Source organism: Rhinoraja longicauda, chromosome 3 (assembly GCF_053455715.1).
Source record: "Rhinoraja longicauda isolate Sanriku21f chromosome 3, sRhiLon1.1, whole genome shotgun sequence".
NCBI classification, from domain to species: Eukaryota; Metazoa; Chordata; class Chondrichthyes; order Rajiformes; family Arhynchobatidae; genus Rhinoraja; species Rhinoraja longicauda.
The window spans coordinates 87,731,046-87,748,526 of record NC_135955.1 but is presented as its reverse complement, the minus strand read 5'-3'; the positions used below and the strand labels follow the sequence as shown (position 1 = coordinate 87,748,526).

At 42.3% G+C, this 17,481-nt stretch overlaps 1 protein-coding gene across 9 annotated transcripts in view; it reads right to left on the bottom strand.

Moving 5' to 3' along the window:
* fcho2 (FCH and mu domain containing endocytic adaptor 2) overlaps nt 1–17,481 on the bottom strand; it is a 145,763-nt gene that overhangs the window by 115,167 nt on the left and 13,115 nt on the right. For 8 of the 9 annotated variants that reach the window (XR_013547098.1, XM_078396590.1, XM_078396591.1 and 5 more), the window contains exon 2: nt 4,000–4,091. Coding sequence is in view for 8 of the 9 variants with exons in the window: in XM_078396590.1 (XP_078252716.1) it covers nt 4,000–4,091 (92 nt within the window). In the remaining variant the exon portion in view is untranslated. Of the gene's footprint in view, nt 1–3,999; nt 4,111–17,481 lie in introns of all 9 variants that reach the window. The other variant, XM_078396593.1, reaches the window with a different exon arrangement.

Below are 17,481 nucleotides of genomic sequence, written 5' to 3'. Positions count from 1 at the left end.
GACCCCCTTCTTCAGACTGAAACACTGTAAACACGGTGCTCAATTGATAACGAAACAAAACCCGAAGGCCTTAGCGCAAATAAGACAGTTTATGATTGAAGTTTAGTTGGAGCTTCTGGTGTTCAATAGTCTGATAGTTGTTGGGAAGCTATTCTTGAACCTAGACATCACAGTTTTCACACTTCTATACCTTCTTCCCAGTGGCAGGATTGAAATGAAAGCGTGGTGTGGGTCCTTGATGAGGCTGGCTGCCTTTTTGAGGAAGAGCCTCCTATAGATCAACTCGATTGAGGGGAGGTGAGTACCCGTAATGGACCAGGCAGTGTCTACCACTTTTTGTAACTTCCTTTGGTCCTGGGTGTTGGAATTGCTGAACCAGACTGTGATGCAACCAGTCAATATGCTCTCTACTGTACATCTGTAGAAGTTCAAGAGAGTATTCAGTGACATACCAAAACTTCAATCTTCTAAGAAAGTAGATGCGTTGATGGGCTTTCTTTATAATTGCATCAATGTGTCAATCTGGGTCAGATCTTCGAAGATATACACGCTCAGCAACTTGAAGTTGTAGACTCTCTCCACCATTGACCCATTGTTGAAGGGTTTGTGGATCTAAAGCCTTCCTCCTAAAGACAACAATCAATTCCTTGGTTTTACTGACATTGAGAGCAAGGTTGTTGTTCTGGCACCATTCAATCAGACGGTCTATCTCGCTTCTATTCTCTGACTCATCATTGTACATAATTTGTCCAATAACGATAATGTCATTGCCAAATTTAAAGATGGAATTAGAACTGTGTCCATCTACACAGTCATGAGTAGAGTGTGAATGGAGCAGGGACCGAGCACAGAGCCTTGAGGTGCCTCTGTGCTGATGGTTATCAAGGAATAAATGTTGTTGCCAATTCGTACCATTTGTGGTCTGTTGATGAGGAAGTTGAGGATCCAGTTGCAGAGGGATGCGCAGAGAATGAGTTCTCTGAGCTTGGTAACAAGTTTGGAGGGGATGATGATGTTGAACGTTGAGCAGTGGTCTATGAACTACAGCCTGCCATATGGGTTTTTATTGTCCAAGTGGTCCAATGCAGAGTGGAAAGTCAGCAAGATCTCAATGTCCTCTTTCTGAATGTCAGCAAAATGAAGGTAGTGGTCATCATCTTCAGGAACCGAGGTGGAGTACATGTCCAAGCCGCAGTAAGGGTGCTGAAGTGGAAATAGTCAAGAACTTCAAGTTCCGAGGTGAAAATGTCAGCAATAATTTGATCTGGTAGAACCATATCGACGATAGGGCCAAGAATGTCTCATACTAATTTCCACAGCTGCACCATAGAAAGCATCCTTTCTGCACACAATCACAGCTTGGCATAACAAATGCTCTGACCAAGATCACAAGAACTTGTGGCTCAATTATCACACAGGTTAACACCATAATGTCTACTATAACTTAAAATCAAATGCTGTGGACAGAGATGGCATCAGTCTAACAATTGTATTAATATAGCACTTTTATCAAGGGACAATATCCCCAAAGTGCTTTGCACAACAATATCAAACTAAGCTTGAACTGTAAATAAGTCTCATGGGGGTAGCCTCTGTATTAGTACAATTGATCAGTAATAATAGACGCGACATGCAATTGAGAAAAAAAACCCATAAAGAAAAACGTTTGAATTTGAAAGGCACTTTCCCTTTATTCAGCAAATGAATCAATAATAGAAAAATATAGATATAGCCAAATCATTTTTGAACTTAGTTGAGCAATGAAGTAAATGGCAGCATTAAAAGAAAAAGAAAAATGCAAAACTGAACCTGCCAATTGGTACTAACAGAAGATGAGAGCCAATAACCATTGTAAAAGTAGAGAATGAAAATAAACTTGCTAGGATAAATATTTTTACCATAATATTATGAAAAAGATGTCAGCTGCAAGCTGAAAATTGACAAAATCAACGTTGAAATTAATTTAAATGATTTTGTAAATGAAAAGGAAATAACAGATATATTGAATCATTATTTCTGCCAGTATTAACAATAGGGAAAGAGGGTTGCATACTGTACATTAAAAAGAAACCGGTATCAAATTAAGGATTGGGATCTGACACAAATTAGCAGAAAATATTTGAAAAGACATGATAGCCCTAAAGAGTGGCAGCTCCATGGGAAAATTAGTTTCCATTTCAAAGCTTTAAAGAAAAATGATGAAATTATTAGAGATTTCCTGACTATAATCTTTCAAACTCCTCTTGATTTGGGAACTGTTCCATTAAGTTAGATAATTATACATATCATTTTGTTATTTAAGATGAGGAAGAGACTTCAGGTAATTACAGTTATCCTGATTCTTTGAGGGAAAATTAATCAATCCATAATTAAGGATAAAGTGACTGAACATCCTGAAAGCTTTCAGTTGGTTGATTAGAAGGAGGCTGTGGGAATTTGTAAAGGTAGGTCAAGCTTCATAAAGCTGATTGCATCTTTTAAAGTAACTAAAGTTCTGAACAGAATAGTGTTTATGGATGTTATTTATATTGATTTCAGGAGACATTTGATGAAGTCCTTTGTAAGGAAATTTAATGTGAATTAAAACTCATTATTGAGCAGGCAAGATATTGTTGGTATGGCAGAGACAGGGGGAAGAACAATGAGCAGTCATTTACACTGGCAGGTTCTGACTGGTGAGATTCCTTGATTCCTTATGCTGTGGTTGCAACTAGATCACAGCTACATGCCATACTTATAAATGATTTGGGTGCTGGGATTAAAAAAATACATACCTAAATTTGCCAATGACAGAAAGAAAGATGGCAATGGAAGTAGTTTAGTTTCAAAATTGTTTTTAAAAAGATTTTAATATGTTTAATGAATTAACAAAACATATGAAGATCAATGTGAGGTTGGTTAATCAAAGAGAGTTGTTTCTAAATGGTGGAAAATAAACAGAGGCTTTTCTTTCAGAAGGACTGAGGGATTCATTTACTTTGTTATTAAAATGTCATGGATGGGGACAAAAAGATAATCAAGAAAACTCATGGAATGATCACATTTGTATTCAGAGAGTTAGAATAATTAAGTGAGTAGAAATTACAATTGTACAAATCCTGGTCTTGCCACACCCAGGTGCTATGTGATTCCTGGGTCCACATTTTAGGAAAGATACATTGGCCTTTGAGGAAGGTTGATTTAAATTAGTTTTCATGATATTATGATGGTGTGCAGTGAGAAATTATTGTTGTTGGTTGAGAATACTAGAAAAAAGTGGCACAGTGCAAAAATTAAGCCGTCATGAGTGATTATGTTTAGTTCATAGATACAGTGTGGAAACAAGCCCTTCGGCCCACCGAGTCTGCACTGACAATGATAACCTGTTATCCCAGTTTTGCATCCTACACACTAGGGGCAATTTACGGAAGCCAATTAACCTACAAACATGCCAGTCTTTCAAACTCAATATGCTTCCACTATTACTGTTTCTTGTGTAGCACCTCACACTAAGCCATCACAAATAAGTATACATAATATATATGCACTCAGTTATCGGCCCTCTTATTGGCATTCTAAAAAAAAAACCCTGCAACTTACTTTCACAAATCCATGCTCCAATCAGTTCATAACTGCCCAACTGCTCAGCCACTTTCTATCCCAAATAATAAATTCTAAGACTTTTTTTACAATTGGTGTGTGGACTGGACATAAAATATGGATTTAAACTATACAAATGACATTGAAGCTATATAGTTGCAATTTCTAAGACAGTAAGCATCAAATTATTAAAAGACACATTTCCAAAAATGCAAAAATCAATTGCCTGTATTTTCATTTTATTTCAATGTTTGTTTTTTGAGTATGCAATGCTGCTTTATGCTTTTTCACAGAAGGTAAAATAAATGTTCAATCTCAAATTGTAAGGTTATAAAATCATACATCTTAAATTTGAACTTTAAAGTTTAAAAAAACACCAATGTTCAATAGATTAGTAATGTCCCTAAAAGAATGAAATACCTCTCTCTTATGAAGTCTGCCAAATCCTTTGTTGATATTTGACCATGTTTCATATTATGGTAAAGAACATCAAAGCCATTGTTCTTCTCTCCCTGAGAACGACAAAAAAAACTATTCCAATATTTAAACATCTCGTATTTGTGCACAATCATTCTTAATAAGAAAGTGATTTAAAACTGAAAAAAATCATACATAAAATGAAATGCACAAATGTTTTAAACAACATTTTCAAATATTGTATCCAACAATCAAATTATTTCAGTAATAATATATGGACAAAATTTGCTGGAAATAATCAGGTCCGTCAGCATCCAAATATAGTAAATCAGAGTTACTTAGATTATTTTATTAATGTCATGTGTACCAACATTCAGTGAAAAGCTTTATGTATGCTATCCCGTTGAAAGAAAAGACTATACATGATTACAATCAAGCCGTCCACAGTACACAGATAAAGGTTAAAGGGTTGACACAAAATGCTGGAGTAACTCAGCGGGTCAGGCAGCATTTCAGGAGAGAAGGAATGGGTGACTTTTCGGGTCTACCTTCAATTTGAAACCTTCAATCTGCAGTTATTTTCCCACGGATAAAGGGCTCAACATTTAGAACAAGATAAAGTCCAATAAAGTTTGATTGAACTTCACTTCATTGGTGGTTATTTATCATATCATATCATATACATACAGCAGGAAACAGGCCTTTTCGGCCCTCCAAGTCCGTGCCACCCAGTGATCCCCGTACATTAACACTATCCTACATTTATCTGGTCAACTGCTTCTGTATGTGTATGCTTATACTTTTTCCATATATCGCCATTTATTTGCATGCATTTATTTGCTCAATTCTCATTATTCAAAATACACTGCTTTTCTATTTTTCATATTAGAAAAACCTTTGGTAAACGTTCATTAATTCCATGTTTTTATACAGATCCCTTACCATGTTTCTATATTTATTCTATCTCTTTCCAGGTTCTTTTCCTTCTAAGTCACAAAGTAAAGACACGATTAGCTGACTACCCAGTACTGATTCTGATGGCTCCACACTAGTTCCAGCTTGCGAAAAAGACCTGTTCACATCAAACTTGCTTTCTGTCCTTTAACAATCCTTATGCCTCCAAGATAACACTCTCAACCTAATAAACCCTTATATTACTTAACAAACATTTATGTGGTGCCATATATAATTTCAAAGTTCAAGACATACAGCATTCACCAATTCTCCTTCTCTATCCTGCTAATTACAATTAAAAAATCCAAACTAGGCTGATTCTATTATACATTGTTTAAGCAAGCCGTTAACATGGATTCCACCATTTTGCTGACTACTCAAGTCAGGCTAAAGGGCCTGTCCCAGTTTGGCGATTTTTAAGGCGACTGCCGGCGACTAGGCTGTTGCCGCACGTTCGCCGGTGTCACGGGCATGGTAATAGGTGGACTTTCCAAATAAAGAAGTCTTAAACTTGCACGCAGACAAATTTAAGAGCACAAACTTGCTACAACATCCCAGAATTTACATTGGGGAATTTGCAAAAATAAATCCCATTTATTTGGCACGATGCTTTAAAGATGCCAGGGAGAAAACAACACTTATATTTTCAAATATTTAGAATTTTATGCTTTCCGCAGAGACCGTTCCCTCCGCAACTCCCTGGTCAACTCGACCCTTACTACCCAAACCACCCCCTCCCCAGGTTCTTTCCCCTGCAACCGCAGGAGATGCAACACCTGTCCTTTTACCTCCCCCCTCGACTCCATCCAAGGACCCCAACTGTCTTTCCAGGTGAGGCAGAGGTTCACTTGCACCTCCTCCAACCTCATCTACTGTATCCCCTGTTCCAAGTGTCAACGTCTGTACATCGGTGAGACCAAGCGCAGGCTCGCCGATCGTTTCCCTGAACACTTCCGCCCATTCCGTCTTCACCTACCTGATCGCCCGGTTGCTCAGCACTTTAACTGTTCCTCTCATTCCCAATCTGACCTTTCTGTCCTGGGCCTCCTCCAATGTCAGAGTGAGGCCCAGCGCAAATTGGAGGAACAGCACCTCATATTTTGCTTAGGTAGCTTATACCCCAGCGGTATGAACATTGACTTCTCTAAGTTCAAATAGCCCTTGCTTTCCCTCTCTCTCCCACCAGTATTACTGTCTCCGACTACATTCTATCTTTGTCCCGCCCACTCTCCCGACATCAGTCTGAAGAAGGAACTCGACCCGAAAAGTCGCCCATTCTTTCTCTCCAGAGATGCTGAGTTACTCCAGCATTTTGTGTCTACCTTCGATTTAAACCAGCATCTGCAGTTCTTTCCTGCACTCTGGTGGAGGGGTACTGGTTGAGCCTCTATACAAGGAAGAAGACGAAGATCTTGGTGTGGGATGGAAATGTAAAGGGATTGTTTGTGCATTGTAAATATGACCAATTGTGACCAGGGAATTGGAACGCACCAAAAAGGCAGAGGGCATCAAAAGTGTCAGGGATATAAATAGGAAGGCGTCGAACCTGGAATCAAGGAATAAATAAATAGAGGGGGATCGCAAGCAGAAATAATGGCTTGTTTTCCTTTGCAGCAATATCGATGTTTATTTAAGATTTCCAACACTGCGGCTTTATTTACTTTTATTTCTTTTGTTTTATAAAATGTTTACACATTTATGGAAATTGTAATGTTTACCCATTTCTTGAAACTGTATAGGATGGCAAACCTCTGAATAGTCTCCAAGACATTTTAACTGTGGACCAGGCATGCATTGGGTTTGCTCTTAAGGAATATTATTTTTGAATGTATGCTTTCAGAATTTTAGTTTTAAAAAAAGCACCATGCTACAAAACAGTTGCATGTTGGCACAACCTATACATTGCTATTCCTCTCTCTCCTGAGTGTATGGAGTTGCTGATACTGCAAACTGGTCTTATTATAGCTAATGAGAAGCTTTGATTATCATCATGATACAAACAGGATGTGCTGAACAAAAGTTTCTATTGTGTTCCTCTTTCCCAGGAACATTAAATTGTTTAAAGTTTGCTTTCATCCCAGATCATCAAAAAAACAGAAGTGACAGGAAAAATGAAAATATAGATTGAAAAATATTTTTTATATATCAACAATAAATTAGTCTATTGTTCATCACCCATAAAACGACATAGCTATACAGCACAGGAACAGGCCTTTCGGCCCACCTTGTCATGCTGACCAAATTGGCATATTTGGCTTGACCAGACCTGCCAACATTTGATTTTACAAATCCATAATTTTGATGACCAAAATTCAGAATTTAACATCAAAATTCATAGTATGGCTCGTAATGCAACTTTTCAGCCAAAAAAAAAGTATGTACACCAAATGCACGTACGCGTTGCATTACATTCGTGTGTGAAAAACGACTATTATTCCTAACAGTCTGTAGTTCTTGGACGACATGTACAATGTCAGGCCTATCATGAGTATATTCTGCTATTCATAGAAAGGTTATTAGACAATAATCAATAGGTGCAGGAGTAGGCCATTCGGCCCTTATAACAGTATAACAGTATAACAGAGCTTTATTTGTCATTCGGTACCGAAGTACCGAACGAAACTACATAGCAGTCATAGAAAAAAAGAACACAAGACACATAGCCCCAACACAAACGTCCATCACAGTGACTCCAAACACCCCCTCACTGTGATGGAGGCAACAAAACTTCCACTCTTTTCCCCACGCCCACGGACAGACAGCTCGTCCCCGACCGACCCGCACAGTCCCCGCAAGGGGATGGAAGTCCCCCCCCGGCCGAATCGCACCGGGCGCTGAAACGTCTTGCGGCCGAGCCGGGCGATGAAAGGCCCCGCGACCAAGCCTTGCGCAGCTAAGTACCGTGGTCGAGCCGCACCAGCGATGTAAAGTCCCGCAGCCGAGCTGCACCGGGCGATGTTAAGTCCCGCAGCCGAGCCGCACCGGGCGATGTAAAGTCCCGTGGTCGAGCCGCACCAGCGATGTAAAGTCCCGCACCGGGCGATGTTAAGTCCCGCAGCCGAGCCGCACCAGCGATGAAAAGTCCCGTGGTCGAGCCGCACCAGCGATGTAAAGTCCCGCAGCCGAGCCGCACCGGGCAATGTTAAGTCCCGCGGCCAAGCCGCACCGGGCACTGTTAAGTCCAGCGGCCAAGCCGCACCGGGCGATGTAAAGTCCAGCTGCCAAGCCGCACCGGGCGATGTAAAGTCCAGCGGCCAAGCCGCACCGGGCGATGTAAAGTCCAGCGGCCAAGCCGCACTGGGCACTGTTAAGTCCAGTGGCCAAGCTGCACCAGGAACTGTTAAGTCCAGCGGCCAAGCCGCACCGGGTGATGTAAAGTCCAGCGGCCGAGCCGCACCGGGCGATGTTAGGCCCCGCAGCCGAGCCGCACCCCGCGCCGTGAGGAAGAGGCCAGCGGCGAGAGGCGGAAAAGTTGGGGGTCTGCTTGTCCCATATCCATCTAAACCTGTCCTATCCATGTACCTACTGAAATGTCTTTCTGCTTCCATAGCTCTTCCACTGGCAGGTCCTTCCAGATATGGACCACTCTCTGAGTAAGAATGCTGCCTCTGGGGGTCCCTTTAAATCTCTTCCATCTCACTTTAAACCTATGCCCCCGTTTTAACATTTTCAAGTGTGGAAAAAAGACAGTGAGTGTTGACTTCATCCATGGCCCTCATGATCTTGTACACCTCAATAAGATCCCTCAGCCTCCTACACTGCAAAGAAAAATGTGCCAGCCTATCCAAACTCTCCCTATAACCCAAGCCCACAAGCTCAGGTAACATCCAGGATAATCTCTTCTGCACTCTTTCCAAATGAATGACTTCATAAGTTCATAAGTTCTAGGAGCAAAATGAGGCCATTCGGCCCATCAAGTCTACTCCACCATACAATCATGGCTGATCTCTTTTTCCCTCTCAATTCCATTTCTGCTGCCTTCCCCCCAAAACCCCTGACACCCGTACCAATAAAATTCTGTCAAACTCCGCCTTAAAAATATCCATTGAATTGGCCTCCACAGCAGTCTGTGGCCAATGAATTCCACAGATTCACCACCCTCTGAATAAAGAAATTCCTTCTCATCTCCTTCTAAAGGTATGTCCTTTCATCCTGAGGATATGGCCTCCGGTTCTCGTCTCTCCCACTAGTGGAAACATCCCCTCCACATTCACTCTATCCAAGCCTTTCTATAGCTCGGGACCAGAACCACATACAGAATGCTTTTTGTCCCCTTTTCATCTCTAGCCTTTGTCCACCCATCTGCCAATCAACCCCCCTCATCTGTATCCACTTATTACTTGCCAAGCTTTGTCCCACCCCAACTATTTTCTACCTATTCCCCCTCCCACTACAATCAGTCTGAGAAGGATCCTGACCCGGAACGTTGCCTATCGATTTGCTCCAAGACGCTGCGTCACTTGCTCAGTAACACCAGCAGTTTGTGTTTTGATCAAGATTCCAGCATCTCCAGTTTTTTGCGTCCCAATTCCTGAAAAGTATTCTGATCAACGAGGGCTAGGGTGCCAAACGTCTTCATGGAACTATGCGCCTGCACTCCTAATTCTCCATTCTAGAGCACTGCCTAGGGCCCAACCATTTACTATGCAAGTCCTGCCCTTCTTTGCCTTACCAAAATGCAACACCTCGCATTTATCCGAATTAAACTCCACCTGCCATTCCTCAACTCTTTGTCCCAGTTGATCAAGATCCCTTTGTAATCTTAGATAACCTTCTTTACTGTCCACTATACCACAACTTTACCGTCCACTTTTCCACAATCTGCAAATATTCATTTCACATCTCGCCCATGTTCTGTTGCTCTTTGTTGATCTTTGAGGGGTCATATTCTCTCACCAGTTACTCTTTTGCCCTTAATTTATATTGCTTTTACCTTATACGCTACAGCTATCTCATGTCCCTTTTTTGACCTGATTCTTCTCTTTACTACTACACCCCCTATACTCCTCAGAGTTGGCGGCCTTTGCTGGAGACCGACTTCAAGAGTTCCACCACCGGAGCCTGCGGACTTAACATCACGGAGCTCGCGATCCCTGTCGGGGATCGACTTTGGGGCTCCAACCGTGGGAGACTGCGGACTTTAACATCACGGAGCTCGCGGTCTCTGGTTAGAGACCAACTTGAGGAACTCCAAGCCGCAGGAGCTTCGATCACCCCAACGTGGGAACTTAGACCGCCCCGACGCGGGAGCTTCAACCGCCGGCTGCGGGAGCTTTGATCACCCCGACTGCGGATGGTCCGACTGACCCGACCGTGGGAGAATAAAAGAGGAAGAGGATTGGACTTTATTGCCTTCCATCACTGTGAGGAACGTGGGGAATCCTCTTTGGTGGATGTTTATGTTAACTTTTATGTAGTTGCGTGTCTTGTTACTTTTGTTTTTAGTATGGGTTTATGGTAATTCGAATTTCACTGTACCTTAATTGGTACATATGACAATAAGCTGACCTTGAAACCTTGAAAGGATTCACTTGATCCCAGCTACCTACACCTGACATATTCCTCCTTTTTCTTGACCAGAGCCTAAATATCTCTTATCTTCCAGGGTTTCGTACTACTTTTCACAATTGGCCTTGGGACTTCAACTTTTGGATCACTACTATTCTTCTCCATAATTATTTAAAAACTAATAGAATATGCTCATGGGTGAAGTGCTCCCCTACCAACACATGTCCTGTCTTATCTATTTATAATAATAATAATAATAATAATCCATTTATTTTATATAGCGCCTTATCGCATGCTCAAAGCGCTTTACAAAAACAATTAACATAGAAACAAACAGACAAACTATCCTGACGGAAAAGCGGCGAATACACAACGCCAGCGTCCTCTCACGTCAGGGTCCGGCAGTAGACATTAAAAAGCACAAGACACACAGATATAATTTTTTACACAAAACAGCCATCACAGTGATTGCTCTAGGCACACCCTCACTGTGATGGAAGGCAAAGTCTTATCTCCTCCTCATTCTTCTCCCGTGGTGCCACGAGGTGATCGAGGCTCCCAACTTTTTGAAGCCCCCACCGGGCGATGGAAAGCCCCAGGGCCGAGCCGAGCAGGCCGATGAAAGTCCTGAGCCCCCACCGGGCGATGGAAAGTCCCAGGGCCGAGCCGAGCAGGCCGATGAAAGTCCTGAGCCCCCACCGGGCGATGGAAAGTGCTGCGGCCAGGCCACGCAGGGCGATGAAGGGCCTGCGGGCGGGTCGATCGTACCTCGCGCTTCGGGGCGGTCGAAGCTGCTACGGCTGGAGCTCCCAAAAGCCGGTCGCCAGCCAGGGACCTGCGAACTCCCGATGTTGCGGTCTGCAGGGCCCACGGCCGAAGCCTCCGAGATGGTAATTCCAGGCCCTGCAACCGGAGTCTTTGAGGTCGATCCCAGCTGGAGGCCGCCGACTCCACGATGTTAGGCCGTAGCGCGAACGGAGATACGACACGGTAAAGGTCGCATCTCCGTTGAGATTTGAAAAAAGGTTTCCCCCAACCCCCCCACCACCCCCCTACATACACAGAATTAAAAATAAAACAAAACGTGCATCTAGCAACGACAATGACAAAAAAAAACAAAAAAAACAGAGAGACTGCCGGTGAGCCGCAGCTGCAGAACACAGCCACGCCCCTTATTTATCTATTTATTTATCCATTTACTTACTTATCTATTTATTTATTTGTCTATTCATTTATCTATTTACTCATCTATCTATCTGTCTGTCTGTCTGTTTGTCTGTCTGTCTGTCTGTCTGTCTGTCTGTCTGTCTGTCTATCTATCTATCTATCTATCTATCTATCTATTCATTATATCTTGTTGCTTATTTATTTATTTATCTGTCTGACTGCTTATTTATTTATTTGTTTATTGATTGGCTGATTAGTTATTACTTTATTGTCATTGTAGCATACAACGAAATTCAGGTGCACTGCCCGAGCGGAGTTCAAATGTACAAGATAAAAAATAACGATAAAATAATAGTAAAAAAGTGAGAAAAATAAAAATTGTTCATACTCACATGCACATACTGTGACACATACACACAGATTCACACACGCATACACAATATGCCTACGCATGTACCCTTATCAGAATATAAGATATTGCACTCAGAAGGTCATTGTCAGAATATAAGATATTGCACATAGTATTATAAAAATAAATATTATAAAGAACGATATCAGTATTGCACAAAGGTAGGTATTGTACAGTATAAATATTGTCTATGGGGGGGGTGCTTTCAATGCAAAGTTCAGTGTGGTGATGGCCTTAAGGTAGAAACTATTTGTTAGTCTTGTGGTGAGCGCTTTGATGGACCTGTAGTGCTTTCCTGAGGGCAGAAAGGCAAACAAGTGATGGACAGGGTGAGATGAGTCCTTTTGGATGCAGGATACCTTCCGCAGGCAACGGGAGCAAAAGATGTCTTCCAGGGCAGGCAGATGTGTGTTGGTGATCTTCGGCTGTGTTGATGACTCTCTGCAGAGCCTTCTTGTCAGCCGCAGCCGCCATACCACACCAGGGTCCCATGTGTCAGGACACTCTCAATGGAGCAGTGGTAGAAGGACACTAGCTGCTGTTGTGGCAGGTTGGCTTTCCTGAGTGTTCTTAGGAAGTGAAGCCGCTGTTGTGCCTTCTTAACCAGAGAGTTTATGTTAGTTGACCACGTGAGATCTTCTGAGATGCGGGTGCCCAGAAACCTGAAACTGGACACTCTATCCACTCTTTCTCCGTTTATGTGCAGTGGGGGATGGTCACTCTGCTTCTTCCTGAAGTCGATGATGAGCTCTTTTGTTTTATTGGTATTGAGTGCCAAGTTGTTTTCTGAGCACCAGCCTGTTAGCCTCTGTAAGCTGAATCACCCTCAGTTATCAGCCCCGCCACTGTCGTGTCATCTGCAAATGTAATGATTGTGTTCGTGTTGTGGGTTGGTATACAGTCATAGGTATAGAGAGAGTAGGGGGGGAGCTCAGCACACAGCCTTGTGGAGCCCCTGTGCTGAGTGATAGAGTGGGAGAGTGGTGGGGGCCCATCCTCACTGACTGCAGCCAGTCTGTTAGGAAGTCCTTTATCCAAAGGCAGATGTTGTGTTTGAAGGCTAGGTCGGACAGCTTAGATGGGTATACCCAGTCTGCTGGGTATGATTGTATTAAATGCAGAACTGTAATCAACAAACAGCAGTCATGCATATGCTCCCCGTTGTTCTAGGTGGAGCAATACAGTATGGAAGGCAGTGGCAATGGTGTCACCTGTTGGCTCCATATGCATATTGGTGTGGATCCAGGGTGGGTGGGAGAGCAGCCTTGATGTGCTTAAGGACCAGTCTGTCCAGGCACTTCATGATTATTGGTGTTAGTGCGACCGGCCTGTAGTCGTTGAGGCAGGTTATGGCTGTCTGCTTCGGAACTGGCACTATTTTGGATGTTTTTAGGCATGTGGGGACAATGCACTGTGCCAGGGATAGATTGACGATGTTTGTGAACACATCAGCTAACTCAGCTATTTTCCAAAAGGAGGTCGAGTTTTGCCCCTTCACCAGGAGGGCCATCTATCTACATATTATTTGAACAGATCTTTCTGAACACAAAACAAATTCCACCCAATGCAAATCCTTACCACTATGGCAACCACAATCAATTTTGGAAAGTAATCTCCCTGCATATTTCTTCCTCTAATTCCCAGTAAATACAGGAGTCCATAATACAATTCCTAACATCATTAAATAATGTGTTTATTCTATATGCTGATTAGTCTATAAGGGAGAATGTCCCAATATCTTTGACTGCAGCTGAACTTATTAAAACAGCATTGCAGATTATCTATTTTTCTAAGCCCTTGGCTACCCTCTATACCGCTAAGACAATTTTGTTTATCATCTCCTTTCCTCCAGCCTTTCTCAAATAACAGGGACGGTTCAAGATTTGACTGCATAATTATACGGCAGGGATTGTCATTTAACCCACTAGCTCTTGTGGTGTTTACACACCACACATCCTTCCCCTTGACCCTCTTCATTTAACCAGATCATATGATTCTATATTTTCTCCCTCGTATGCTTCCTATTAGCGCTTTACACATTCAAATACTTTCTGGTCAAAAAAGCTTCTACTAAATTCCCCAAAATGATTTATTAATAACAAAATTAGAATTATAGCCTCTTTTTTTGGATTTCCATTTGGTGGATTTTAAAACAAATCTAATAAAGAGAATGACCATTCCTTTTTTAAATTTATTAACTCATCAAGCAGAGAAACACAGACCATTCAGCCCACCGAGTCTGCTCCGATCATTAAGCACTCATTTGCACTAATCCTTATTTGTTTTTATTCCCCCCACATTCCCACAAACTCCACCCCAGATTCTACTGCTTGCTCATTTATCAAGGGAAATTTATAGTGGCCAATTAACCTATCAACACATCTTTACGACATGGGAGGAAACCAGAGAAGCTAGAGGAAACCCAAGCAGTTACAGGAAGGACCTGAAAACTGCAGGCAGACAGCATCAGTTTTTATTTGCAATTTGAGAGGGAGAAGGTAAATTGAGAAGGAGAAGGTCCCCAGTTGAACATATGGAGGCATGAGGGAGGAGCTGGCCAAAATTGACTACAAAGGGACCCTAGCAGGGATGATGTTGGAACAGCAATGGCAGGTATTTCTGGGAATAATCCAGAAGATGCAGGATCATTTCATCCCAAAGAGGAAGAAAGATTCTAAGGGGAGTAAGAGGCAACCCTGGCTGACAAGGGAAGTCAAGGACAGTATAAAAATAAAAGAGAAGACATATAATATAACAAAGATGAGCGGGAAGCCACAGGATTGGGACTCTTTTGAAGAACAACAGAAGGTAACTAAAAAGGTAATATGGGGAGAAAAGATGACGTACAAAGGTAAGCTAGCCAAGAATATAAAGGAGGATAGTAAAAAAGCTTCTTTAGGTATGTGAAGAGGAAAAAATAGTTAAGACAAATGTGGGTCCCTTGAAGACAGAAACAGGTGAATTTATTATGGGGAACAAGGAAATGGCGGACGAGTTGAACAGGTACTTTGGTTCTGTCTTCACTAAGGAAGACACAAACAATCTCCCAGATGTACTAGGGGACAGAGGACCTAGGGTGATGGAGGAATTGAAGAAAATTCACATTAGCTAGAAAATGGTGTTGGGTAGACTGATGGGACTGAAGGCTGACAAATACCCAGGGCCTGATGGATGGTCTGCATCCCAGGGTACTCAAGGAGGTGGATTTAGAAATTGTGGACGCATTGGTGATCATTTTCCAATGTTCTATAGATTCTGGATCTGTTCATGTGGATTGGAGGGTAGGTAATGTTATCCCACTTTTCAAGAAAGGAGGGAGAGAGAAAGCAGGGAATTATAGACCAGTTAACCCGACATCAGTGGCGGGGAAGATGCTGGAGTCAATTATCAAAGATGTAATAGCGGCACATTTGGAGAGCAGTAGCAGGACCGGTCCAAGTCAGCATGGATTTACGATGGGGAAATCAAGCTTGACAAATCTTCTGGAATTTTTTGAGGATGTAACAAGTAACATGGACAAGGGAGAGGCAGTGGATGTAATGTACCTGGACTTTCAGAAAGCCTTTGATAAGGTCCCACACAGGAGATTAGTAGGCAAAATTAGAGCACATGGTATTGGCGGTAGGGTATTGACATGGATAGAAAATTGGTTGGCAGACAGGAAACAAAGATTAGGGATTAGGTCCCTTTCAGAATGGCAAGCAGTGACTAGTGGTGTGTCGCAAGGCTCGGTGCTGGGACCACAGCTATTTACAATATACATTAATGATTTAGATGAAGGAATTAAAAGTAACATTAGCAAATTTGCAGATGACACAAAGCTGGGTGGCAGTTTGAACTGTGAAGAAGATGCTATGAGAATGCAGGGTCATTTGGACAGGTTGGGTGAGTGGGCAGATGCATGGCAAATGCAGTATAATGTGGATAAATGTAAGGTTATCCACTTTGGTGGCAAGAAAGGGAAGGCACATTATTATCTGAATGGTGTCAGGTTAGGAAAAGGGGAAGTACAGCGAGACCTGGGTTTCCTTGTACATCAGTCACTGGAAGTAGGCAAGTAGGCACAACAGGCAGTGAAGAAAGCCAAAGGCATGTTGGCCTTCATAACCAGAGGAGTTGAGTACAGGAGCAAAGAAGTAATTCTGCAGTTATACAAGGTCTTGGTGAGACCACACCTGGATTATTGTGTGCAGTTTTGGTCTAATTTGAGGAAGGACATTCTTGCTATTGAGGGAGTGCAGCGTAGGTTCACGAGGTTAATTCCCAGGATGGCGGGACTGTCATATGATGAAAGAATGGAGCGACTGGGCTTGTATTCACTAGAATTTAAAATGATGAGAGGCGATCTTATAGAAACATATAAAATTAAGAGATTGGACATGCTAGATGTAGGAAACATGTTCCTGATGTTGGGGAAGTCCAGCACTAGGAGCCACAGTTTAAGAATAAGGGTTAGGCCATTGAGAACTGAGATGAGGAAAAACTTTTTCACACAGAGTTGTGAATTTGTGGAATTCTCTGCCTCAGAAGACAGTGGAGGCCGATTCACTGGATGCATTCAAGAGAGTGTTAGATAGAGCTCTTTGGGCTAGTGGAATCAAGGGGTATGGGGAGAAGGCAGGAATGAGGTACTGATTGTGGATGATTAGCCATGATCACATTGAATTGCGGTGCTGGCTCAGAGGGCCGAATAGCCTACTCCTGCACCTATTGTCTGTGTATCTCTGTATCAGAGGTCTAGATTGAATCCAGGTCACTGGAGCTGTAAGGTAGCAGCTCTATTTGCTACACCACTGTGCTGCCTTGCTGTGAAACAACTTGCGAGTAAACTGACTTTAAATCATGGCAACCATCTTACTAAACTGTATTTTATTGATTTCAGATATTTGCTTAACTTATTCTTCACCTACTTCTCTATCACTCTCAAGTGGCCTACAGAGCATATTTTACCATTTAACTCAAGCAATGTGAATACTATGTCTTTCAATATTATTTGTCATTCGTACTACTGCCATAATGTACTACTTCATTTTCGTTTCTTAGCATCAATAGATTTATCTAAAATTTAATTGCCAGACTTGTGCAACATTTAGCCATAATTCAACTATTTCTACCTCAATTAATTATTGCTACAAGGTATTGTTTTCAGTTTCCTAAATTTATTTCGGTCCATACACCCACTGTATCACAAGCAACTTAATTGATTTTTATTGACCGTTTCACTTAATTTATTTTTAGTACATATTCACTATGACTGTATCTGCTACCCAACCACTTCTGTTACTTGAATATGTATTCCCACCCAATCCACTGTCCAGGCACGTTCCCCGGTAACCGCAGGAGATGTAACATATGTCCCTACACCTCCCCTCTCACTTCCATCCAGGGAACCCAGCATCCCTTCCAGGAGAGACCAATGTTCACGTACACCTCTTCCAATCTCGTCT